The 25322-nt window shown below is 37.5% G+C and overlaps 2 protein-coding genes across 2 annotated transcripts; both read left to right on the top strand.

Annotated features, from left to right (window-relative positions):
- Positions 1-5266: 5266 nt before the first annotated feature.
- LOC141290242 (partitioning defective 6 homolog gamma-like) lies at positions 5267-7183 on the top strand. The gene is made up of 2 exons (XM_073822438.1): positions 5267-5300; positions 5452-7183. The coding sequence occupies exons 1-2, from the start codon at positions 5267-5269 to the stop codon at positions 6459-6461; spliced, it is 1044 nt and encodes a 347-aa protein (XP_073678539.1). The 3' UTR covers positions 6462-7183.
- Positions 7184-8561: 1378 nt separating this feature from the next.
- LOC141290295 (biogenesis of lysosome-related organelles complex 1 subunit 4-like) lies at positions 8562-24749 on the top strand. The gene is made up of 5 exons (XM_073822476.1): positions 8562-8891; positions 23929-24000; positions 24140-24241; positions 24325-24459; positions 24546-24749. The coding sequence occupies exons 1-5, from the start codon at positions 8586-8588 to the stop codon at positions 24639-24641; spliced, it is 711 nt and encodes a 236-aa protein (XP_073678577.1). The 5' UTR covers positions 8562-8585; the 3' UTR covers positions 24642-24749.
- The last annotated feature ends 573 nt before the right edge of the window (positions 24750-25322 follow it).

The raw sequence follows: 25322 nt of genomic DNA, 5'->3' as shown, positions 1-25322 counted from the left end.
CTTTTTTCACCTGCTAGGTGATTTTTTTCCGCCTTCTGTTTTAGAGACATGTTACAGGTCTTTGATAAAGATCTAATTGTTTTCTTTTAAAAAAATGTTTTAGATTCACACAGTAAAACATGTCTGTGTCAAAACCGTGATTAAAATCGAAATCGCAATACTGTTCAAGAAAATCGTGATAGGTTTCTTTTGTCCATTTCGCACAGCCCTAGTTTAAAATGACATTAGGGTGAGTAATTAGTGAAACAATTTTTATTTTTGGGTTAACTGTCCCTTTAACGTTGCCAAGCGCAAATCTGGTTTTATCCACTATTGCCTTTAGGGTCACACCAGCTTTGATCCTGGTATTAGGTCTGGAAACCCCAGCAAAAGCAAGCATCGTTCTCATACAGAATCAGAAGAAGAGTTTTCAACCTGGACCATCTTTTGACTTTGTTAATTAGGGCTGAAACTGATCGTTTTCATAAATGTACCACCGACACACACCACAGCATGAAGAGGGCAACCAGTGCATCCTGAACCATGTTCTGCTTCCTGACAGTTTTCCTCAGTTCTTTTCCATTGTGTTTTTTGTCAGCTCCGCACACACTTCATAACCAAACAGTTAGCCTCAGAGCTTTATGTGATCACTAGTAATAGCCTTTATTTGCATTTCCATGGACGTTACGTACTTGCAGCCGCAGTGATTATGTCATGTAATGATAGGACATGCTTAGTTATGTACTGGGACTCGAGGACTCTTGGCAGCCATGTCCAAAACTTGGCCACACTTGCAGAACATATGGGGGGTGGAGAACAAGGTTAAACACTAAGCATATGTTTTCGTGTAGAGATGGTTTATGTGCAGAGCTGCATTGAGAAGCATGTGAATTGCACAGTGGACGTACTAGCTTTACATTTAAGGTGAAATCTCACTGGACCACGGTAGACTTGATGGAATGTCTAAAATAACTTTCGTCGTTTGTCTACCTGTTAAAAGCGGTCCTTATGCAACATTGCAAAATGATGGCAAGGGAGCTTAAACTCCTGACACAGTCTCCACCCTTCACCGCTGCCTGCTAACTTCTCCCAGATGTGTACGTCAGTGCACTGTGGGTAACACGAGTTAAAACCCGTAGGAGCCTGCATAGAGAGCTCTGCTGAGTGTGCACCCGTGAAGGAGGGGCTTCCTCCTTTAATCCCTCTCAGGGCTATGTAGAGAAGCCAAAAGCCATCGCTCCATTCATCCAGGGAAATTTGAGTGTGACGGTTTGAAGCAAACACAGACGGACTCTCCCAGGGGGCTCTGTCTGAGAGTCATTACCCCTGAATCTGCACTGTGGTGAACCCTCGAGTACCTGTGTCTGCTTTATATGTATATAATCCGATAATATATGCGGTTCATGTTAGAGTTCCCTTTCTTTCTCCTGGTAGTTATGGAAATTGACTTTGTTTGTCAGGGTGCTATATAGTCTTCTCATCGCCTCACAGGCAAGGTATTGTCATGCAGAATTGCGTTAGCTCTATCTGTCACTCAATGCTAATGCATATCACTTTATTCACTTGTGGCATCGGTGGATGACTCCCACGAAGCGCATTCTTCACCAGCACGACAGTGACAGTGAGCACAAATAATAGAACCCAGACTGGAATTTGGGCAGGGTGTTTTGGAAAGCGAAAAGTGAATCGCATTGGCAGTTTCTCCAGAACACACAGTAGGAAGCGCAGGAGAAAATGGGAAAATAAACGGTGTTGGTAGGCATAATGATTGGTCGTAAAACTCTTTTGAGTCCTGCTTTTATGAGCGTTTGTAAAAACTCAACAGAACTTGAAAAGGGACCTTTTCAGTGTGGAAGTTAACGAGAGGTGGGACGGCATGAACAAAGGCCCGAGACCTCGCCCACTCCTCTTTCCCACACCCACCCGTGGGTGACTGAGGGGGACCGTACCGCTACGGTCAACTGATGAATTATGCTTCAAACATGTGGGTCATCTCGGTTAAGTTGTGAAACAACTTCTGCATTCCTAGTTAAGGCACTGTTTGGGGGAATGTAGGGTTTATTCCTACCAGGCTCATCTACCACATCTCCAGTGACCCCAGACACTGGGGCTCTGCCCCTTCCCTTGGAGCCTAGTCAGGTGACTGTAGTGCTGTCTAATTTTAATGCATGTTTTAGGTGGTTTTCTAGAAATGTTACTTATAGCAGTGGCTGAATATCATGGTGATTCTAGCCATTGATATAAAGCCAACAAACCATCAGGATATTTCCATTTCCATGGTTTATAAATCAATGTTTTTCGAAAAGAAAAAGGAAAAACACAGTTTTAGTATTGTAGACATGACCATAACCCAAATTTCCACCATTTGGTGCCTAAACCTTTAAAGAACGTATGAATGTATGAAATAATGATTTAGGCATCAGCTATTGACTCAACATGAAAACTGCCAATTAATGAAACCTCCTTGGGCAATATTGTTGCTTTTCTTGAACCTGTAGACTTTTTTTTTGTCTGGTAGGCACTGGGCCATTCACTTTTCCCCTGGAAATGTCTGGAAACCGCCTGCTGTCCTTTGATCACTGAGCAGAATTTGTTTTCCCATCGTGCATCAGTGCAGTGAGGATTACTCTGTCAGGAGTAGTTTAGGCTTGGTGACTTGGTGGCTTGCCCTTTTCTCTCAGTCCCATTGGAGGTTAAAGAATCCACATTGGGTCTATGCCGATACCAGCACAGACTGGTCACCGAGAGACAGAATGGAAACTCCAGTGGAGTCTAGTTTCTGCCAGGCAAACCTTAAAAAAAAAACATATTCATTGTCTTAACTCCAAGTCCCAGACTCCAGACTTTAACATCAACTTGGTATTTGATTACCTATAAAGTACGCCTTTCACCAGTCCCTAAATTCCTACATGTCCCGTTTATTTTCATCGTTCTTTTCAGAAGAAGACAGTTGAGGGTGGACATTTGAAGAGAACGGTACCCTCCTAATGAAGGCCAGAAGCAGAAACACTTCAATGTGTTTCCTATCAAGAGACTTGCAGTTGTGGCTGAAATTCCAGGACATAATAAAAGCCTGTCTGGACTCAATCAAAATAATCAGGCCGCCAAAGAGCCAAACTAAGAACAACTGCGGCTGGATGCTTTGATGAAAATTCGGAAGCTTTGTAAAAGCATTTTTAAAAATGATTTGAGACTAATTGAACAGAAGGTGGGCTTTTTCTTGCCTGTATTTCCTTGAGAACTCATGCTGGGAAGTTGGATAAACTTGTGCTGAAAACTATACCTTATGTCCACAAAGAACAGTCCAGGTGTGGTTGATAGCTGTCTGACTCAGCACAGAGGGGGCTGTTTTTGAAGCAAGTTATGTTAGTGTTCAAAGAGGAGCCTTATTAAAACACTCTGAGCTCCTCAAATTGTATTCTATCATTAGCCTCACCAAAGTAAGCCGGTCCCCGTCCTTACGAGGCGTTTCAATACTGCACGTCTGTTTTAAGATGTGTTGTATTAAAGGGATAGTTCACCCAAAAATGAAAATTTGATGTTTATCTGCTTACCCCCAATGCATCCAAGATGTAGGTGACTTTGTTTCCTCAGAAAAACACAAACGAAGATTTTTAATGAAAACCGGTGCAGTCTGCCAGCCTTATCATGGACGTGGATGGGCACCAAACCTTTAAAAGTAAACAAAAACATGCACAGACAAATCCAAATTACACCCTGCGACTCGTGACGATACATCGATGTCTTAAGACACGAAACGATCGTTTTTCGCGAGAAACTGAACAGTATTTATATCATTTTTTACCTTTGATACACAGCCACGTCCATCTGTCATGTGCACGAGTTTGGCATCAGTCACGTCACATGTGCACGCGCTCTGTCGTAGAATACGCAAACTCCGTAAGGGGAAATCAGTGAAAAGTCCCGGATGAGTTTGCGCAAGCAAACGTAATCTTTTAGCTTTAAATCGGTTTAAACAATCAGGATCGCACAAGTAATTACCATTTTGAACAGCCGCTATACCCACAATCTCTGTGCTCTATGTTAACAATGAGTGTCGTATACATGTGACAGATCGCTTACGGTGTTTGCGTATTCTACGCCAGAGCGCGTGCACATGTGACGTGACTGATGCCAAACTCGTGCACATGACAGATGGACGTGGCTGTGTATCAAAGGTAAAAAATGATACTGTTCAGTTTCTCACAAAAAACGATCGTTTCGTGTCTTAGGACATCAATGTATCGTCACGAGTCGCAGGGTGTAATTTGGATTTGTCTGTGCATGTTTTTGTTTACTTTTAAAGGTTTGGTGCCCATCCACGTCCATGATAAGGCTGGCAGACTGCACCGGTTTTCGTTAAAAATCTTCGTTTGTGTTTTTCTGAGGAAACAAAGTCACCTACATCTTGGATGCATTGGGGGTAAGCAGATAAACATCAAATTTTCATTTTTGGGTGAACTATCCCTTTAAGATTTGTAATTGCACTTGATATTGTATACCCCTTTTCCACCAGCATGAACCAGGTGCTAGTTCAGAGCCAGTGCTATTGCCAGTTTGGAGTTGGTTCGACTGGTGAGCCTTCTAAGAGCTGGTTTCTCTTTTCACAGCTAGAGAGCCACCACAGAGCCAGGTCTTAAGTCACTGAATGTGGCTCATCTTTCCCAGCAACACTAGTGCATTAGCGCCAAACACAAACACATCAGGCTTGCTTTAGATGCATCAGACCAACGAGTGCATGACACCATAGCCCTGCGAAAGCAATTGAAGAGTAGACTCTTTAAGCTTTTGAACTGCTCTCGTGGTGCTTCGACGCCACAAGCCGACTGATCTGCATGGTGCTGACGGATCCTGAACAAGCCTAATATCAACAATGGCGGATGTTGCATTGCTATTAATGCTCATGGCTTTGCAAAAACTACATCGGCATCCAAACACGCTGAATCAAAAGTGTTTAGCTGCTTTTTTAAAAATGGTGGTTTTTACTTCTAGACCAGCAATGTTTTGTTTGGTGCCAATTACAAACCATTTTTCCTGATTCAGGGCTGGTGCTTTAGGTGTCAAAAGACAGAATTGATTTGAAACTTGGTTCTGGCTCTGAACCAGCACTTAAACTATCTTGGTGGAAAAGGGGTATCTATCTCCAGTAGCACAGAGATCTTCCAGCGCTTATCAGAGTGCATCAGAACATGCAAATACCTTCATCTCTGCTGAATACGTTTTTGTAATGTTGGCCTCAATGGTGGTTAAGTTAACTTGCCAGAAAAAGCATGTTACATCATAATCCATGGAGCATCTGAGGGGTATAAACCGTGCAGCAGGTCTGATTAGATTTGCATGCTTGTCCTCATCAACTTAATATGCAGCTTTACTTTTCAACAATACTAAGGCTGAAGTTTAACAGACTGATCTGATCTTTACAATGTTTCTGCAAAAGTAATAACAGCTGTCATTTCTTGTTTACTCTTACAGAAGAGGTCGACTACAGCAACTTTGGCACCAGCACTCTGACCCGGAAAAAGAAGGCCGTGGTCACTCTCCGCAACGACCTGAACCGCAAACGGCCCCACATCCGCATTGGCATGCCTCAGGACTTCCGTCCTGTGTCGTCCATTATTGACGTGGACATCCTTCCTGAATCTCACCGAAGAGTTCGGCTCTACCGGCACGGCTCGGACAAGCCCCTGGGATTCTACATCCGTGATGGAACCAGTGTCCGTGTTACACCCCACGGCTTGGAAAAGGTCCCGGGTATCTTTATTTCCCGTCTGGTACCTGGAGGCCTAGCTGAGAGCACAGGCCTGCTGGCCGTCAATGACGAGGTCTTGGAGGTCAATGGCATCGAGGTGACAGGAAAAACGTTGGACCAGGTGACTGACATGATGATCGCGAACAGCCACAACCTTATCGTGACCGTGAAGCCGGTGAACCAGCGCAACAATGTTGTGCGCAGCAGTCGTATCTCGGGCAGCTCGGGTCAATCATCTGACAGCAGTGGTTCGGTGGGATACCCCGCCATTACCGCTCCCACCGGTGCCACGGCCATCTCTCATGGCTACAGCCCAGAAGATCTCGAGAGTGACGAGGAGTCGGACATCGTAATTGAGAGCAACATGAAGCGGCCGTCACGACGCTCCAATGCCTCGGTGGCTTCAACTGCATCCCGTTCCCAGACACAAACGACCACCCTGAACCCACCGAGCCCTCCTACGCGACCCCAAACAAGGCCGCCGTCCACAGTGTCCACGGCCTCTTTCCACTCTCAACCGAGCTTTAACGGCACAGTACACAATAGTTTGAGTTACAAGTTGCACAAGGACCTTACCCTCCAACACCACCCCTACCACAGCAGCAACCCCGCTATGCGGGAGAGCAACGGCAGCCTACACAAAATCCTCAGCAGCCTGAGGACAGACCCCCGTCACAGCCTGGCTTTGCCCAGAGGAGGGGTGGAGGAGGACGGCACAGTCATCACTTTATAATACATACAGTCACATATTAAAATCCAGCCCTCCCAGAGACTCTGCTTTTCAGCCTGGGACATCAGACTCGACTTTGAACCTCACCAAACTTTAAGGGTTTTGTAAAATGAATAATTTAACAGAAACATTATCTGGAATTTTACTCTTTTTAAATGTTTGCTTTCCCTGTGTTGTAATGTCAAAAATGTTTCAGATTTAGTGGTATGTGTCTCTTTTTCTAAGCAGAGCCACTTTTTTATCTTGTCTATCAGTGTTTCTCAGTTCTTGTTTAGAGGTTAATTTTAATCATGTTACCTTAATGTCTTTTGGGACCAGTAGTTGGGTTTTAGACCTGTGCGTACTGTTGTCTTCTGTTTAGGGTTTGTATCTGAAAACAAACATTTGCCCCAGTGTAATAGAAAAGCCAGCTGCATTATGCAAGATTATGCAATATTTGGTTTCCAAATATATTAATATCACTTGTATCAACATTTTTCAAAAAAGGCTTTTTGGAAATGTCATCTCTTTTAAAGTGTCTTAAAATATCACTTGTCGTAAGACATTTACAATCATGTTGGTCATGTAGGGTTTCAGTTAACTTGGTTTCTGGATTATTTGACTGCAGTGGAGTGTAATGGGTCATCACATGTTGGTATTTCTCACTTGTATGTCTTCTTAAAGACCTTTTGACTTCGGGAGTCCAGCGGAATGTGAGTTTGTTGGTTCTCTCTGTGTTTAGTCCGTACACATTTTCTGTCACCTCACTGTTAATGAAGCCTCACCTCTGACTACCACAACAAAACAGACTGCTGTGTCATAGTAGTCAGATTTTTAGTGTTAATGCTGCCAATTTGCATACTTAAAGGGATAGTGTACCCCAAAATTCTGTATTTTATTCACCCTCAAGTTCTTCCATCCCTGTATTAGTTTCTTTCCACTGTTGAACATGAAAGAAGACATGGTCGTAACCAAACAGTGACATTTTTGGGAGAACTGTCTCTTTAAGTCCAGTCAAACTTGAGGTATTACACGGACAGTCTTATATCATCCTGTTTTACATTTGGAACGCACAGTTTATACCCAGTAATTTAGTTTATAGAGAGAAGCTGTGGAATATTTTCTGTATATAATTTAAAACCACTGTGGACATACCTTCTTCTTCTTTTAGGTTGACTTCGTTTTTGTCTTCTTCAACAAAGACTTACCTTCATATCCACCATCTTTGTGCCTTACTGCCCCTCCTACAGACATGGTTCACTCAAACAGACTAAGTATTTGGATCTGACCACTGGAAATATTTTCATTTTGGTAAAAGCAAGGACATGGTATAACACGTGCATGTGCGAGGCGAAATACATTTGTTGTGAGTCGCCATCTGCTGGTCGCTGACTGAGCTGTGTCTCTTTTGCTGCAAATCCCATTTTTTGTTTTACATTTAATACTTTTTCATTCGTATCACTGTTAATGTCTTGGTTCATCTGTATGTGTATCCATTAACATTGAATAAATTTAATAGAAATTCAAAACAAGACGAGTTCAGAAGCAGATTATTAAAGGAAAAGGGTACAACAGATAATGTCTTAAGTCGTGTCAAGACAGTTTCAGTGTCATATTTATGGTTTAACGCAATAAATTTGGGTGTCTACGATCCTAATAGCACTCTATATTAGTAAAGCAGTCAAACCACATTTAAAATAGTAGTTTAAACCCCTTTTAATACAAAAAATACATGTGAATATTGTCTATATTGTTTTTACTGATGTCAATCGTTTTTAAAAAAATGCATAATAAAATTCTGAGATGGAAAAAACTTGTATTTACTCATTTTATTTTTAACGATCAGAGTTCGTTATTAATCATTAACAATTTTAGATTAAATAGTTTTATATATCATCTTTGGACGGGAAACGCTAATGTCAGCTAATTTAATAAACAATTATAAACATAAAATTAATCATTTACGTTATATAATATAAAAATTGTCGTTTTTTAATCTATTTTTTAATCTTTCGGTTTGACCCTTAATATCACATGACCAACATGTGGTCGACCAGTTCTCTGACTGGCTGTTAAACCCGCGCATGCGCACGTGCTGCTCTGCGTTCACTTCCACATAAACAAGAGCAGTGTAGTGGATAGCGAAACATGGAGCATCGCTTTGACAGGGCGGCAGCGGTGCTGTCACCGCTGGAGGAGTCCAGCGCGGAGGTGAGCAGAGACAGCGGCATCGTGTCCCAGAGCGCTAGCAGCCTGTCTATGGTGAGTGAGGCCCTGAGCAGCGGTACTGTGTCTCAGAGCCCGAGCTTTGGCGCTGCGGTGGCCCAGAGCCCGAGCTCAGCAGCCGGAGAACCCCAGGACCAGAGCGAGCCGGAGCAGACCCAAGACGACGAGTTACTGAGACACACAGCGATCACTTACTCTTCTTATATCAGAGCCAACGCGGAAGAAGAGGTAAGGACCGTTTTGACATGAGTGTTTAATATATTAAAATGCCTATACATCATGGGCCATTGTACAGAATTGGTCTGAATTACGAGTTCGAAACGTCTTTTTCCAGAAAAATGTGTAGGTATGCAAATTGTATAATAGCCGAGGTACACATTTCTAGTAATTGTGCAGTTAATTCTCATATTATATTTTCAGAAAGGTTTGGAATATTTATCCTCTCCCCAATTTTGTCACCACCAAAACAAAGTAATATATAATTTATTAAGAAGGGTTATATTGATTTAACAATATTTTGCTTACATCTACATTGTAAATAATTATTTTTCAGAGATAAATCAATAACAATTAAAATTTTAACTGTATTTCAAGTGTAATTAATGAGATTTGTTGCATTTTGAATAAAGCTTTCCTTTGTAAAAGGCAAAAAGTTGATCATACTGATTTTAAAGTTAACGATTCATTAGTTTTAATATAATTTGAACCAAAAACTATCATAACGTCTTAGTTGATAATTCAGTATACTTTATTTTTGACATAACGTCCCATGTTTCAGTAGTGACAACATCTCATTACAGGGCCCGTATCCCTAAAGATTCTGAGAATCCTCTCAGAGAGCTCCTAACTTAACCTAAAAATTCCTTGCCAGGAGTTTTAGCTTAGAAGTGATTCCAGAACATTTTCAGTGAACTCTGAGCAAGGAATGGATGGAAAATCCTATCTTAGTGAGGAGGTGTGGTTGACCCCGTTGCTAGGTATGAGTCATCATTTCAAAAGCCGTGATTGGTTGATCCTACAAGTTTGATGAAAATGAACTTTTGGTGATAATGAGCAAAGGATGTACCCTCAAATCAATAAACATAATTATACACTCTAATCTTATGCAGACTGTAATTGTAAATAATATTTCACATTCAAGAAAATATCTGGAAAATGAATAGTAAGCTGTAGGGGTTATAGCCTAACATTAGAATCTAAAATATGTGAAAACTTAAGCTCATTACACCCTGTTCAAATAATGATTTGTGTCTTATTTGCTCATATTAATATCCTAGCTGGCATATTTTGTACTTTCACTCCCATATGGACCCCATTGAAAACAAGATGGGCTGTCCTTAATGAAGTAGAAATTGCAACGTTACAACTCAGTGTGGTCTTAACGAGGGTAACACGGCTCAGCTTTTATCAATGTCTGTGATTGCTGGCTGGTCTATTTATGAAGGCTTGTTAACAAATATCCTACAAACACAGAAAATGGCCATTTTGTGCAGCTGCTTAGGGGAACTCCTAAGCCACTAAAAGTCCTCTTCCCTGCTCTTAGCAGATCTCGCATTAGGAGCCCTTTTAAGCGCTAGGAATCTTGAGGAATAGCTTTTATATTAACTGGGATTTTCGTGTCACTTTTAGGGGAAATTCTAAGAAAACGTCATGACTCTGAGAATTTTCTTAGAATTTGGCCGCTAGGAGCCACTTTTTGCACAAAAATTCTTTAGGGATACAGGCCCAGAATTTTAACTTGCATACTAAAACACATACAAAAAAATTAATAACTGTACTAACATTTTGTTTATTTCTTGTAAATATGAGGATTATGTGTTCCCTTTTGTCACTACCGAAACAATCATGACGTTTTGGTCGTGACTGTTTCAGTAGCGACAAATTTATGGAATAACACCCAAAAAATCAATTATGTCACTACCGAAACTCCACCAAATGTTTCGGTAGTGACATAATTGAGTTTTTGTTACAGTAGTGACAAATTTATGGAATAACACCCCAAAAAACTAAAATGTCACTACTGAAATTTCACCAAATGTTTTGGTAGTGACAAAATTTATGGAATAACACCCCAAAAAACAAAGATGTCACTACGAAACTCCACCAAATGTTTCGGTAGTGACATAATTGAGTTTTTGTTACAGTAGTGACAAATTTATGGAATAACACCAAAAAAAACAAAGATGTCACTACGAAACTTCACTAAATGTTTTAGTAGTGACAAAATTTATGGAATAACACCAAAAAAAACTAATATTTCACTACCGAAACTTTGCCAAATGTTTTGGTAGTGACTAAATTTATGGAATAACACCAAAAAAACAAATATTTCACTACCGAAACTTTGCCAAATGTTTCGGTAGTGACATAATTGAGTTTTTGTTACAGTAGTGACATTTATGGAATAACACCCCAAAAAACTAAAATGTCACTACTGAAATTTCACCAAATGTTTTGGTAGTGACAAAATTTGTGGAATAACACCCCAAAAAACAAAGATGTCACTACGAAACTCCACCAAATGTTTCGGTAGTGACAAATTTATGGAATAACACCCAAAAAACAAATATTTCACTACCGAAACTTCGCCAAATGTTTTGGTAGTGACAAAATTTATGGAATAACACCAAAAAAACAAATATTTCACTACCGAAACTTTGCCAAATGTTTTGGTAGTGACAAAATTTGTGGAATAACACCCCAAAAAACAAAGATGTCACTACGAAACTTCACCAAATGTTTTAGTAGTGACACAATTTATGGAATAACACCAAAAAAAACTAATATTTCACTACCGAAACTTTGCCAAATGTTTTGGTAGTGACTAAATTTATGGAATAACACCAAAAAAACAAATATTTCACTACCGAAACTTTGCCAAATGTTTCGGTAGTGACATAATTGAGTTTTTGTTACAGTAGTGACATTTATGGAATAACACCCCAAAAAACTAAAATGTCACTACTGAAATTTCACCAAATGTTTTGGTAGTGACAAAATTTGTGGAATAACACCCCAAAAAACTAAAATGTCACTACGAAACTTCACCAAATGTTTTAGTAGTGACAAAATTTATGGAATAACACCAAAAAAACAAATATTTCACTACCGAAACTTTGCCAAATGTTTTGGTAGTGACTAAATTTATGGAATAACACCCCAAAATACAAAGATGTCACTACGAAACTTCACCAAATGTTTCGGTAGTGACAAATTTATGGAATAACACCCAAAAAAACAAATATTTCACTACCGAAACTTCACCAAATGTTTTAGTAGTGCCAAAATTTATGGAATAACACCAAAAAAACAAAGATGTCACTACCGAAACTTTGCCAAATGTTTTAGTAGTGACAAAATTTGTGGAATAACACCCCAAAAAACAAAGATGTCACTACGAAACTTCACCAAATGTTTTAGTAGTGACAAAATTTATGGAATAACACCAAAAAAAACAAAGATTTCACTACCGAAACTTCACCAAATGTTTTAGTAGTGCCAAAATTTATGGAATAACACCAAAAAAACAAAGATGTCACTACGAAACTTCACCAAATGTTTTAGTAGTGCCAAAATTTATGGAATAACACCCCAAAAAACAAAGATTTCACTACCGAAACTTCACCAAATGTTTCGGTAGTGACAAATTTATGGAATAACACCCAAAAAACCAAATATTTCACTACCGAAACTTCACCAAATGTTTTAGTAGTGCCAAAATTTATGGAATAACACCAAAAAAACAAAGATGTCACTACCGAAACTTTGCCAAATGTTTTAGTAGTGACAAAATTTGTGGAATAACACCCCAAAAAACAAAGATGTCACTACGAAACTTCACCAAATGTTTTAGTAGTGACAAAATTTATGGAATAACACCAAAAAAAACAAAGATGTCACTACGAAACTTCACCAAATGTTTTAGTAGTGCCAAAATTTATGGAATAACACCCAAAAAAACAAATATTTCACTACCGAAACTTCACCAAATGTTTCGGTAGTGACAAATTTATGGAATAACACCCAAAAAAACAAAGATGTCACTACGAAACTTCACCAAATGTTTTAGTAGTGACAAATTTATGGAATAACACCCAAAAAAACAAATATTTCACTACCGAAACTTCACCAAATGTTTCGGTAGTGACAAATTTATGGAATAACACCCAAAAAAACAAAGATGTCACTACGAAACTTCACCAAATGTTTTAGTAGTGACAAAATTTATGGAATAACACCAAAAAAAACAAAGATGTCACTACCGAAACTTCGCCAAATGTTTTGGTAGTGACAAAATTTATGGAATAACACCCCGAAAAACAAAGATGTCACTACGAAACTTCACCAAATGTTTCGGTAGTGACAAATTTATGGAATAACACCCAAAAAAACAAATATTTCACTACCGAAACTTCACCAAATGTTTTAGTAGTGCCAAAATTTATGGAATAACACCAAAAAAACAAAGATGTCACTACGAAACTTCACCAAATGTTTTAGTAGTGCCAAAATTTATGGAATAACACCCCAAAAAACAAAGATTTCACTACCGAAACTTCACCAAATGTTTCGGTAGTGACAAATTTATGGAATAACACCCAAAAAACCAAATATTTCACTACCGAAACTTCACCAAATGTTTTAGTAGTGCCAAAATTTATGGAATAACACCAAAAAAACAAAGATGTCACTACCGAAACTTTGCCAAATGTTTTAGTAGTGACAAAATTTGTGGAATAACACCCCAAAAAACAAAGATGTCACTACGAAACTTCACCAAATGTTTTAGTATTGACAAAATTTATGGAATAACACCAAAAAAAACAAAGATGTCACTACGAAACTTCACCAAATGTTTTAGTAGTGCCAAAATTTATGGTATAACACCCAAAAAAACAAATATTTCACTACCGAAACTTCACCAAATGTTTCGGTAGTGACAAATTTATGGAATAACACCCAAAAAAACAAAGATGTCACTACGAAACTTCACCAAATGTTTTAGTAGTGACAAATTTATGGAATAACACCCAAAAAAACAAATATTTCACTACCGAAACTTCACCAAATGTTTCGGTAGTGACAAATTTATGGAATAACACCCAAAAAAACAAAGATGTCACTACGAAACTTCACCAAATGTTTTAGTAGTGACAAAATTTATGGAATAACACCAAAAAAAACAAAGATGTCACTACCGAAACTTCGCCAAATGTTTTGGTAGTGACAAAATTTATGGAATAACACCAAAAAAAACAAATATTTCACTACCGAAACTTTGCCAAATGTTTTGGTAGTGACAAAATTTGTGGAATAACACCCCAAAAAACAAAGATGTCACTACGAAACTTCACCAAATGTTTTAGTAGTGACAATTTATGGAATAACACCAAAAAAACAAATATTTCACTACCGAAACTTTGCCAAATGTTTCGGTAGTGACAAATTTATGGAATAACACCCAAAAAAACAAAGATGTCACTACGAAACTTCACCAAATGTTTTAGTAGTGACAAATTTATGGAATAACACCCAAAAAAACAAATATTTCACTACCGAAACTTCACCAAATGTTTCGGTAGTGACAAATTTATGGAATAACACCCAAAAAAACAAAGATGTCACTACGAAACTTCACCAAATGTTTTGGTAGTGACAAAATTTATGGAATAACACCAAAAAAAACAAAGATGTCACTACCGAAACTTCGCCAAATGTTTTGGTAGTGACAAAATTTATGGAATAACACCAAAAAAACAAATATTTCACTACCGAAACTTTGCCAAATGTTTTGGTAGTGACAAAATTTGTGGAATAACACCCCAAAAAACAAAGATGTCACTACGAAACTTCACCAAATGTTTTAGTAGTGACAATTTATGGAATAACACCAAAAAAACAAATATTTCACTACCGAAACTTTGCCAAATGTTTTGGTAGTGACAAAATTTATGGAATAACACCCCAAAAAACAAAGATGTCACAACGAAATTTCACCAAATGTTTCGGTAGTGACAAATTTATGGAATAACACCCAAAAAACAAAGATTTCACTACCGAAACTTCACCAAATGTTTTGGTAGTGACAAAATTTATGGAATAACACCAAAAAAACAAATATTTCACTACCGAAACTTTGCCAAATGTTTTGGTAGTGACAAAATGTATGGAATAACCCCCCAAAAAACAAAGATGTCACTACGAAACTTCACCAAATGTTTTAGTAGTGACAAAATTTATGGAATAACACCAAAAAAAACAAAGATTTCACTACCGAAACTTCGCCAAATGTTTTGGTAGTGACAAAATTTATGGAATAACTCCCACAAAAACAAAGATTTCACTACCGAAACTTCGCCAAATGTTTTGGTAGTGACAAAATTTGTGGAATAACACCCCAAAAAACAAAGATGTCACTACCGAAACTTTGCCAAATGTTTTGGTAGTAACAAAATTTAGTAGTGACATCTTTGTTTGTTTGGATGTTATTCCATGAATTTGTCACTACCGACACATTTAGTGGAGTTTCGGTAGTGACATCATTGAGTTTTTGTTACGTTAGTGACAAATTTATGGAATAACACCCAAAAAAACAAAGATGTCACTACCAAAACTTCATCAAATGTGTTGGTAGTGTCTGTTTCGGTGGTGACAATTTTAGATACTTTTGAGACTAACGGTGCGTTCACACTACAGCGTCAAATTTGCGCTCAGTGCAATTTAGGGCAGAGCACGCCTCTGAAAAACAATGTTCACACCCTATTTACGTTCCATTGTCTTCTTTTAACGGCGGTTCGCAAACTAAACTGTAGCGTATACTAACAACATGCAAAGTACATTTACTTTTGCGTGACTTTTTCAATAATATGTGATTTCAGCTCAGTAATCCACCAGTTTCGGTAACACGCGTCATAGTCTTTCCTTGCCAACTTCTCACAGCGATTGGTTGTCGCCCAGCGTTTTGCGCTCGAGATTTGCATAAAGTTGAGGAATGCCCAACCTTTTGATGCTCTCAGCTGCTCTCAACGCTTTCTCCGCGCCGCTTCCAATCCCAAAATGCACCACGCGACCGTTTACGCTCAACTTCCACATGAATGAATTGAAAACGCTCGCTTCGCCCCGCTCGCTACGTGCCAGTGTGAACGCACCGTAACTCAAAGATGCTAATCAGCACATGGTTAGCTAGCACAGTTCTGAACAGTTGTACATTTATAAAAACGAAATGTTATGGAATAACACCCAAAAAAGTGTGCTTAATTGCAAAAAAAAAAGGTGTTTGTTAGTGATGTTTCTTAGAGTTACATACAGTTACGGACTTTGAACACATTTACCTCAAAATGATGAGGCCTATCTACTCACCGTGTAGCTATGAGAGAGAGTGGCACATAAATATTTCCTGATCATCAGTCTCAGCCAATGGACTAGAAAATACAGTATTTTGGGAGTGATTTGTAAATGCGGGACACCTTTTTTGTAAATAAATATTATTTTAAACTTTACTTTTTAAAAGAATCAAAAAGATACTTCTAAAAACAACATTGGAAAAAAATGATTTCAGTATCATTTTCATAAGTTGAAATTTAGAGGTTAGGGTTCGGGATAGCCACCTCCCAATTGCCAGTACCCAACAAATTATATATTAAGCTTACTAATATATTGGGTTCAATAGATAATAGAAGGATCTTAGTAAACATCAAAGATTTGAATACTTAAATGCTTTTCAAATGTGTTTTTTGGTTGTGGGACAACAGTTTGGACCAATTCTGTAGAATGGCCCATATACACAATATATTGAGGGCATAGAAAAACTTAAATTTAATTTAAAATTATATTATATTGCTGTTCTTCTGAATATTAGCACAGCGGTAATTTGCCCTTACTAGAGAAATATGCCATTTCTATCCAATAGGTATTTAATCAAAAATGTTTGTATATATTAAACAGATATAGGGCTGTTACCAATCAAATTAAATTCGTATCAACAAAAATTTTTTTGCAGTGGAGAGGTGGCACAGAATTTGCATCTGAAGTGGCATTTCGATGCGTCCACACTGGCTGTTTAATGCAGGACATGAATGCAGTTCCAAATGCATACAATGTTTTGATGTTTTAAAAACAAAACATTCAGTACTGATATTTGAAATGATTTGGGAGGACAAAAATGGAAAATATACTTTAAATATTAACCTAAAATTGCCAGTAGGTGTCGGCAAATCACTGCATGAGTGATTTCATTCAACCGATTTGTTCAAACAGCCGATTGATACAGTAATAAAACACTGGGCCTGTCCAATTACCCACATTTGTCTGTGAATTTAGACATATAGCTCACATACTGTTTTTGGAAGTGGACCAGGACCAGAACCTCTAGCTACAAAAACTACTTTTTTTTTCATCTGCAACTGCCCTCATCAACAATTTCCATGACCAATCACGGTTTCTTATGTGCCCCCATGGACATTGCGCATTACGTGAACTTAAATTCAAACTGTGAACATTTGCACTGGAATATTTTGCACATCTTTACTCTTAGCAACAATCTGCTAGTTTGACATAAACTGACACATTTTATATCTTGAATACAATGTAAATCGCTTTGAATAAGCCATATTTATTTAGAGTGCGTTAGATGTGTTTGCTTTCAAAGTATGGTTACTTCCTTGAGTATAATACCAGATTCCCCACATAATAACACATTATAATGCTAATTGTAAAAATGTGGTTCTAATAGAATTACTATAGTGATTGGAGTCCTGTACCTAGATAACGATAATCCAGTTAAACAAATAATACCACATCTTTGTATTTGTTAAACGATATTTGTTGAGAAAGCATATGACCGTGAACATTAGCGAGGTAATTCAAGTCAGTTGTTTCAATTCATGGGTTTAAGATCACATGATTATAGCACCCCCTGCTCTATTGAATAACATGAACATGAAAAAGAAAGTTTATATTAACCACAACAGATTCAAATCTATTTGTGAAGAAGTGAATGGAGAATAGTGTGAAGAAATTCAAAACCACTGTCACTCTTCTTGGGAGTGGTTGTCTAACAAAAACCTCTCCAAAAGCAGGTCATGTTCCCCTGAGGTTCTTTGTGACATCTGCAAGCCTCTCTAGCATTGGCTGAAGGTTATATTTTTTTTAATTTATGGAACTATGAGTTCTTGGTTACACAAAAAATGACTACAGGAGAATGTCATGAAGCAAACGGAACCACTTCAGGATTGCAGGATTAGTTTCAGTTTAACAAAACTTAAAAAAATAATTCAGACTTAATGGAAAATGAATAGTTCACCAAAAAATGTACTTATCCTCAGGTCATCCGAGATGAAGATTGTTTGTTCATCAGAACAGATTTGGAGAAATTTAGCATCACATCACATGCTTATCAGTGGATCCTCTGCAGTAAATGGGTGCCGTTAGAATGAGAGTCCAAACAGCTGATGAAAACATTACAATAATCCACAAGTAATCCAGGATTTTATTCGCACGAGTGACACTAAAAACATCCCAGAAGTAATTTAGAGCGATCTGAATATTCAAATCATGTTTGGTGCACACAGCGTAACGGCAGCTGTAGTGATGCAATGACTTTACCAATTATCGATTGGCTGTTTTATTTAGAAGGCGGGACTATTCTGGCATTTGTGCGTTGTAGTGTTGTCACGATACTGGAATTTCTAACTTCGATACGATACCTTGAAAAATATCGATATTCGATACTATGTTTGATACCACAGAGAAAAAAACAGCCACAATATTATTCTTTTTAAATTAAAGATAAATATAACACATAATAAGTCTAGAACATGACAATGAGGTATAAGCATATGTACCCTGCTACAGCCCTGTTCAGCTTCTTAGCTTCATTTGAGTTTGCTTCATACTTTCTTTGCTGTTCAAATACAACTGGTAGTGTAGGTCGTAAACTTTTTTTTTCTTTTTAGACCACACTTTTAAAATTAACTGAACTATCTTAACTAATCTTAGAACTTAAGTTAAGGGTAAAAGATATTTGTTAACATTAGTTAACATGACTAAACAATGAAAAATACTTCCAAAACATTTATTAATCTTAGTTAAAAGCTAATTTAAACTATCATTTACTAATACCTGAACTAATTAAAATGCAAAGTTCTATCTGTTAATATTTTTTATTGGACCAAAGCTAACATGATCCGTTGTATTTTTATTATCTACGGTTATCAAAGATTAAAATATACTGTAACAAATGCATTGCTCATCGTTCATAAATGCTGGTTAATAGATTAACATTATTTGACGAACAGATTTTAATGCCGGATTCATAATCACCGATCCATGGAGGCAAACATGCGTGCATCACACGCGAAAACAATGCTCACTTGCTCACTGGATAGACATTAAGACAAATTGCAGAATTTCAGTAATGATTTGTTTTAAATAAAGTTAAATAAGCGCTGTTAATTTACATTTGACCGCAGTTAAAGTATTTACTCGTCTAAGATTCCTCAATCTGATTATATTAACGAACTACGGTAAAAAACGGGACAACACTCATATCAGCAACAATCAGTCTTATTTAATGATTCAGTAATAGTTAAAATGAGAACAGTTACCAACCTCTCGAATTTCTTTATATAGATCCGGGTGTCTGTCTTTCAGGTGCTTTGCGAAATTAGTGATGTTAGCGCCTTTTGTTAGCACCGTGTTCATTTGCTTCATGGAAATGCATATCTGAAATATTTCCAGATAGCACTCCTGCTGTGTTCCTTATCAAACAAAGCTGGTCGCGGGGGCGCCGCACTCGCACTTTCTATTCGCTTCACTTAAATGAGACGAGACAGGCACTGCGGTCACGCGCCTTTGAGGAGAAGTGAAAGTGACAGTTCTGCTAGTATCGATACCTCGGGAAATTAGTATTGGTACCGTTCAGATATTTCAGTATCGATATTTATCGAAATATTGATATTTTTGACAACACTAGTGCGTTGCAATTTCTTTAATTTATAAGTCATAGGAGTGCACCATCTTGATATAAGGTGCACTAGAGTTATTAAAAAGTACCGGGTTCGGTACTGAAATTTTAAACACTCCCATTTACTTATGTGTGAGTGTTTGGTGAGGAGCGTGAAGCGCTGATCATTGTAGCCAGTCACAGTCATATCTGTTGAGCACATGAACACTATAGCCATTCAGCAGTGTTTAAAATTCGACTCAACAGCGCTCAAATGTGAGCGGGAAATAGACGTTTTTAGAATTTCAGTACCGAACTCTGTACTTTTTGACAACTCTAAGGTGCACCCAGCAAAAATTATGCAAATACTGAGGAAACAATGCCGAACGGAGGACCACTTCTTAAACAAAAGTTGGTTTTCTTGGCCAAAACAATACAAAAAATGCAAGCACTGTCACCAACAGCCAATTTAGTTTTAATTTTCTTTAGTTTTCATTTTAAAGAAGCTGTTTTCTTTGCTGTTTACCTGACATTAAGCTACGGAGGTATTTATTTGATTCCGCGGTGTTTGCTAAACTTTCTGTAATTTTCTCGTCATATTAGTTTTTGGTAATAAACGTATAAGACAGTTTGTCATCAGAGTTGGGTGGTAACTGATTACATGTAATCTGGATTACTTAATCATTTTCCAAAAGTGAACTACTTGTTATTAGATTAAATTACATTTTGAAATACTCATAATCAGACTACAGTTACTTTTTTATGGATTACATGATTACATATTATTTACACAACAGCAATAAATTATTCATAATTTATTGATTCTCCCTAAATCCTCTTTTTCATTTCTTTATTTTTTCTTTCTAAAAATAATCTACTGCTTATATACATTCACAAAGTCTTCAAGTTTTGTTGACATTCACACAAAGATCAGTCATCTTTCAAGTGGTGAAAGCATTTCAGCACTGATTTACAAAAATCGTTTCAGATTTAAAAAGTGTTTTAACATTGCATCAACTACTAATGAGCACATTGATTTTTTATTTGAATTATCACTCTGTATTTACTATTTAACCATGTATTTGGAAGGCTTTTGTCTTTTAAACACATTAAAATGCACAAATTCAACGTTTTTTATTGATATACTTATTTGAAGGGGGTACTTCAAATAAGTATATCAATAAAAAAAAAAGTTGAATGAGATCAATAATATATTATAAATAAATATTTCACATATGAATGTTCACATTTGCATGTTCATTGGTTCTCCAACAATGGTTATGGTCACATGAAATGCAGGTAAACAAATAAAATATTTTTATTTAGATTAGATTGATTTTAAAATAATTTATTTTAATTTAACATTTTCTATGATTTAATTCATTATTATTTTTCATTAAACTCATAAACCCCCTGCAGTTCCTTCACAAAAAACAGTTTGGGAAACCTTGACGTAATATTATGTGTAATGCACTTCATGTTGTTAATAACAAATGGAATGTATTTTCTTACTCTTTGTATTTTTATGTCAATATGGTGCAACATTGTCCTGTTAAATCAATGTGATAAACAAGTAAGGTCAAAAATAATCAGAAGGTCTGAAATGTGTAATAAATAATAAGATAAATAATAAATGTGTAATGTAATGGATTACGTTACTAACTAAAGTTTGTGTCACGTTATTTAGAATCAGTAATGGATTACAATTTGTTAGTGTATAGTACTGTACAGTCGTGGCCAAAAGTTTTGAGAATTACATAAATATTGGAATTTGGAAAAGTGATCAGATGAATTGCATAGTCCTTCTTTGCCATGAAAATTAACTTAATCCCGAAAAAAACTTTCCACTGCATTGTTAAGAAGGCTTCAGGGCGTCCAAGAAAGTCCAGCAAGCACCAGGATCGTCTCCTAAAGAGGATTCAGCTGCGGGATCGGAGTGCCACCAGTGCAGAGCTTGCTCAGGAATGGCAGCAGGCAGGTGTGAGCGCATCTGAACCCACAGTGAGGCCAAGACTTTTGGAAGATGGCCTGGTGTCAAGAAGGGCAGCAAAGAAGCCACTTCTCTCCAAAAAAAACATCAGGGACAGATTGATCTTCTGCAAAAAGTATGGCGAATGGACTGCTGAGGACTGGGGCAAAGTCATATTCTCCGATGAAGCCTCTTTCCGATTGTTTGGGGCATCTGGAAAAAGGCTTGTCCGGAGAAGAAAAGGTGAGCGCTACCATCAGTCCTGTGTCATGCCAACAGTAAAGCATCCTGAGACCATTCATGTGTGGGGTTGCTTCTCATCCAAGGGAGTGGGCTCACTCACAATTTTGCCCAAAAACACAGCCATGAATAAAGAATGGTACCAAAACACCCTCCAACAGCAACTTCTTCCAACAATCCAACAACAGTTTGGTGAAGAACAATGCATTTTCCAGCACGATGGAGCACTGTGCCATAAGGCAAAAGTGATAACTAAGTGGCTCGTGGACCAAAACGTTGACATTTTGGGTCCATGGCCTGGAAACTCCCCAGATCTTAAAACTTGTGGTCAATCCTCAAGAGGCGGGTGGACAAACAAAAACCCACTAATTCTGACAAACTCCAAGAAGTGATTATGAAAGAATGGGTTGCTATCAGTCAGGATTTGGCCCAGAAGTTGATTGAGAGCATGCCCAGTCGAATTGCAGAGGTCCTGAAAAAGAAGGGCCAACACTGCAAATACTGACTCTTTGCATAAATGTCATGTAATTGTCCATAAAAGCCTTTGAAACGTATGAAGTGCTTGTAATTATATTTCAGTACATCACAGAAACAACTGAAACAAAGATCTAAAAGCAGTTGAGCAGCAAACTTTGTGAAAACTAATATTTGTGTCATTCTCAACTTTTGGCCACGACTGTACATTGCTGTTGTGGTGAATCCAGATTAAAGTCTCTCTACTGTATTGGTATGGATCATAGATTTGCTCTAAGTAAGCTTAACTTACTGGAATTCTGCTTTATGATAAACAGTCTCCTGCACGTGTGTATCACAAGTTTTTATGATGACCAACTCAAAGTTTCTTCCACATATCTCCTATTGGAGCACAGTGTAGTTACTGTATCAAGCCTAATTTGTTAAGCGTGATATGGAAGAAAGACTGACTTGTTCTCTGCGCTGCTGACTGAATTTGATTAAATTCCTGACACATGGCTGCTTTTTAAATTATTTATTGTCCTTTGTTTTTACAAGGTAGTATGTAAAGCAACTTTTTGTCCTTCTAAATTCTTATATCACATGTACACACATAATTATTTTTACAGTATGTCATGTGGGGATGCACCAAAATGAAAATTATTGGCTGAAGCCGAACAAAATTAAACACTGGGCTGAAGGCCGATTACCGAACACGGTTTTTCGTATTTTTTTCCCTCATGTATTTTGGCAATTTTTTTCACCATTGCATAAATTAAATAGCCAAAATGTGCTTTTTACAGTTTTGTCTTGCTTTTCAAAAACAACATTTTAAAAATATTTACTTAACACTGAACATTTTTAACATTCTAGTAGATGTTATAGCCCACCAACAAAGCACAATTTAACTTAAAATTAATAAGTTAGTAAAAGAATATTCTTATGGTCATTTTTAAGACCCCCTTCTTGAATCAGGCATGTGTTTTTTTAATGTACAAATAAATGCAGCTTTGCTGAGCAAAGGGGAATGTTATAATAAATGTATTAATAGAGCTGTTGTAATGATTGTTATCATTATTTTTGTTTTTATTTTTATTTTATTTTACAGAACAACAGTAAAATTACAGTGCTAACATTTATGAATGTTGACTTATTTTGGCGGAAACCCACAAAAAGACCTCAGTACTGCTACTTTTTGCTGACAGAATCAGATTTACGCTGTTTTATCACGCTGTTTCCCTCGCGCTTTTGGACTTAGAACCCTGGCTCAGGAGCTTGTGCAGCACTGTCAGAATACATACAATTTGTGTGTGTATTAGACATAAGGTTCTGTAGTTTATGTACTAATGGTTTAAGGCCATTTCGTGATTCGTCATCATACATTCTCTTGTCATCGAAGGCATGCGATGCAGTTCTAAACAGTCTCTCGCTGTCGGTGCTTGTAATGATTTTTGCTTTTTTTTTTCTGACAGTTTTAGATGCTTCCACACTGCCGACATGTTTGCTGCATTAGTGCGCGCCTCTATTTGATCGTGTCACGTCATTGTTCGTTATAATTTATTCAGCCTTTTCGCTTATTCTGTATATTCGGTTGCCGAACATTCGGTGCATCCATAATATCATGTGCTGCTCTTTACATTCATTATGCATTTGTTGTGCAGGTCCTGTGCTTGGAGAAAAGCCTGGAGGAAATGCTTACAAGAGTTGATGAGTTTGTTGGCATGCTTGATATGGTAAGATCAATGTTTCTGCGTTTACTGTTGTGTTTTCTATATTTTTTTCACCTTCTTTGCCACACTTATATTTTTATAATTCAGCATGCATTCAATGGATAGTGTTGTTCTTAACTAAAACTTTTTTATATATATATAGATTCGAAATGACACCTCACAGGTGGTCAATGACAACCTACCACAGATACAAAGAAAATCTGAAGAGATGAGAGAGATTTACCGAAAAATTGACAAATTGGAGGTAATGGCTTTAAATGCGGTCTTTAAACAATGGTGATGAATAGACGTGTTGTTGTTGTTTCAAGTGTGCTGTCTAATTGTCAGGCCTTTGTCAAAATGGTTGGAGCCAATGTCGGTGCAATGGAGGAACAAGTAACTCAAGTTGAAGGTGAAGTTGGAACCCTACCAGGAGCTTTCAAAAAGATCTTCCGCACAATGGCCGTACCAGGTTTTTTAAATGTAAGCTCTTTATATGTACATACATTCCTGCTATGTTATTTAGCAACTGCTAACAAATGTTTACTTCCTCTTCTTTTTGTCTTCAGAAACCTGCTAGTCCAAGAAGGCAATCACAAAGACATCAAGAGCTTCCCAGTGTGTTCAGGACAGAAGATTACTTTAAACCTCAGTCTGAGCAGTAAAAGACTGTCGTATTGACTTCTTGAAGTACCAACCAAGACCAGGGTTCTCCAACATCAGCAGTGCTGCCTGCTTTCAGATGCAAACACCTGGGATTGCTGACACAAACATTTCACAGTCACTTTACCTGCAACTTATTTAATGAATCCTGATCGAAGCCAACTGTTGTTTTAGTAGGCAGTCTAATGGCAGCTAGTTTTATAACCTACAGAAGCTTTGGTTTTAAATAACTTGTTTTTTTGTTTTTCCTGAAGTGCCTCTCCAGGAAGTCTGACACTGTTTCTTATAAATGGGAAAGCATGCTCGAAAAATGTCAGAACATTAGTTGAAACGTTTATATGATTTTTACTCCAACTTGTACATAGTTTTACAGCTTTATAATTCTTTTGCCCTCAGTCTTTTCTTCCAGTGCTTGAGATCTTTTTGCACTACTTTCACTGTTGCTATTTATCACTGATCTGTCTTATTAAGATCTAAAATTTGGTGTCTGGCACAGGTTGACAATGAATATTTGATGAATTCACGTAACCAGTGGGTTATTATGTAGCATTCAGCGCCGCACACTTAGCCAAACAATCGCCACAACAAATATCGTTCCTCATGGACCATTTACTTTTATACTTAAATGTCCATGGACAGTTGTGCTATGCTAATTGTTACATAATTGTGACTTATGATTGTCT

The sequence above is a fragment of the Garra rufa genome, chromosome 17 (genome assembly GCF_049309525.1).
Source record: "Garra rufa chromosome 17, GarRuf1.0, whole genome shotgun sequence".
Taxonomy (NCBI): domain Eukaryota; kingdom Metazoa; phylum Chordata; class Actinopteri; order Cypriniformes; family Cyprinidae; genus Garra; species Garra rufa.
This window is presented reverse-complemented; position numbering and strand designations above follow the sequence as displayed.

Bases quoted from the DNA above. Each gene is read 5' to 3' on its own strand.
- LOC141290295 (XM_073822476.1), top strand. From the start codon at position 8,586: ATGGAGCATCGCTTTGACAGGGCGGCAGCGGTGCTGTCACCGCTGGAG. The intron at 8,892-23,928 runs GTAAGGACCGTT...TTTGTTGTGCAG, and splicing joins GAGCCAACGCGGAAGAAGAG to GTCCTGTGCTTGGAGAAAAG. The intron at 24,460-24,545 runs GTAAGCTCTTTA...TTTTGTCTTCAG, and splicing joins CCGTACCAGGTTTTTTAAAT to AAACCTGCTAGTCCAAGAAG.
- LOC141290242 (XM_073822438.1), top strand. From the start codon at position 5,267: ATGGAGCATCTGAGGGGTATAAACCGTGCAGCAG. The intron at 5,301-5,451 runs GTCTGATTAGAT...TTACTCTTACAG, and splicing joins GGGTATAAACCGTGCAGCAG to AAGAGGTCGACTACAGCAAC.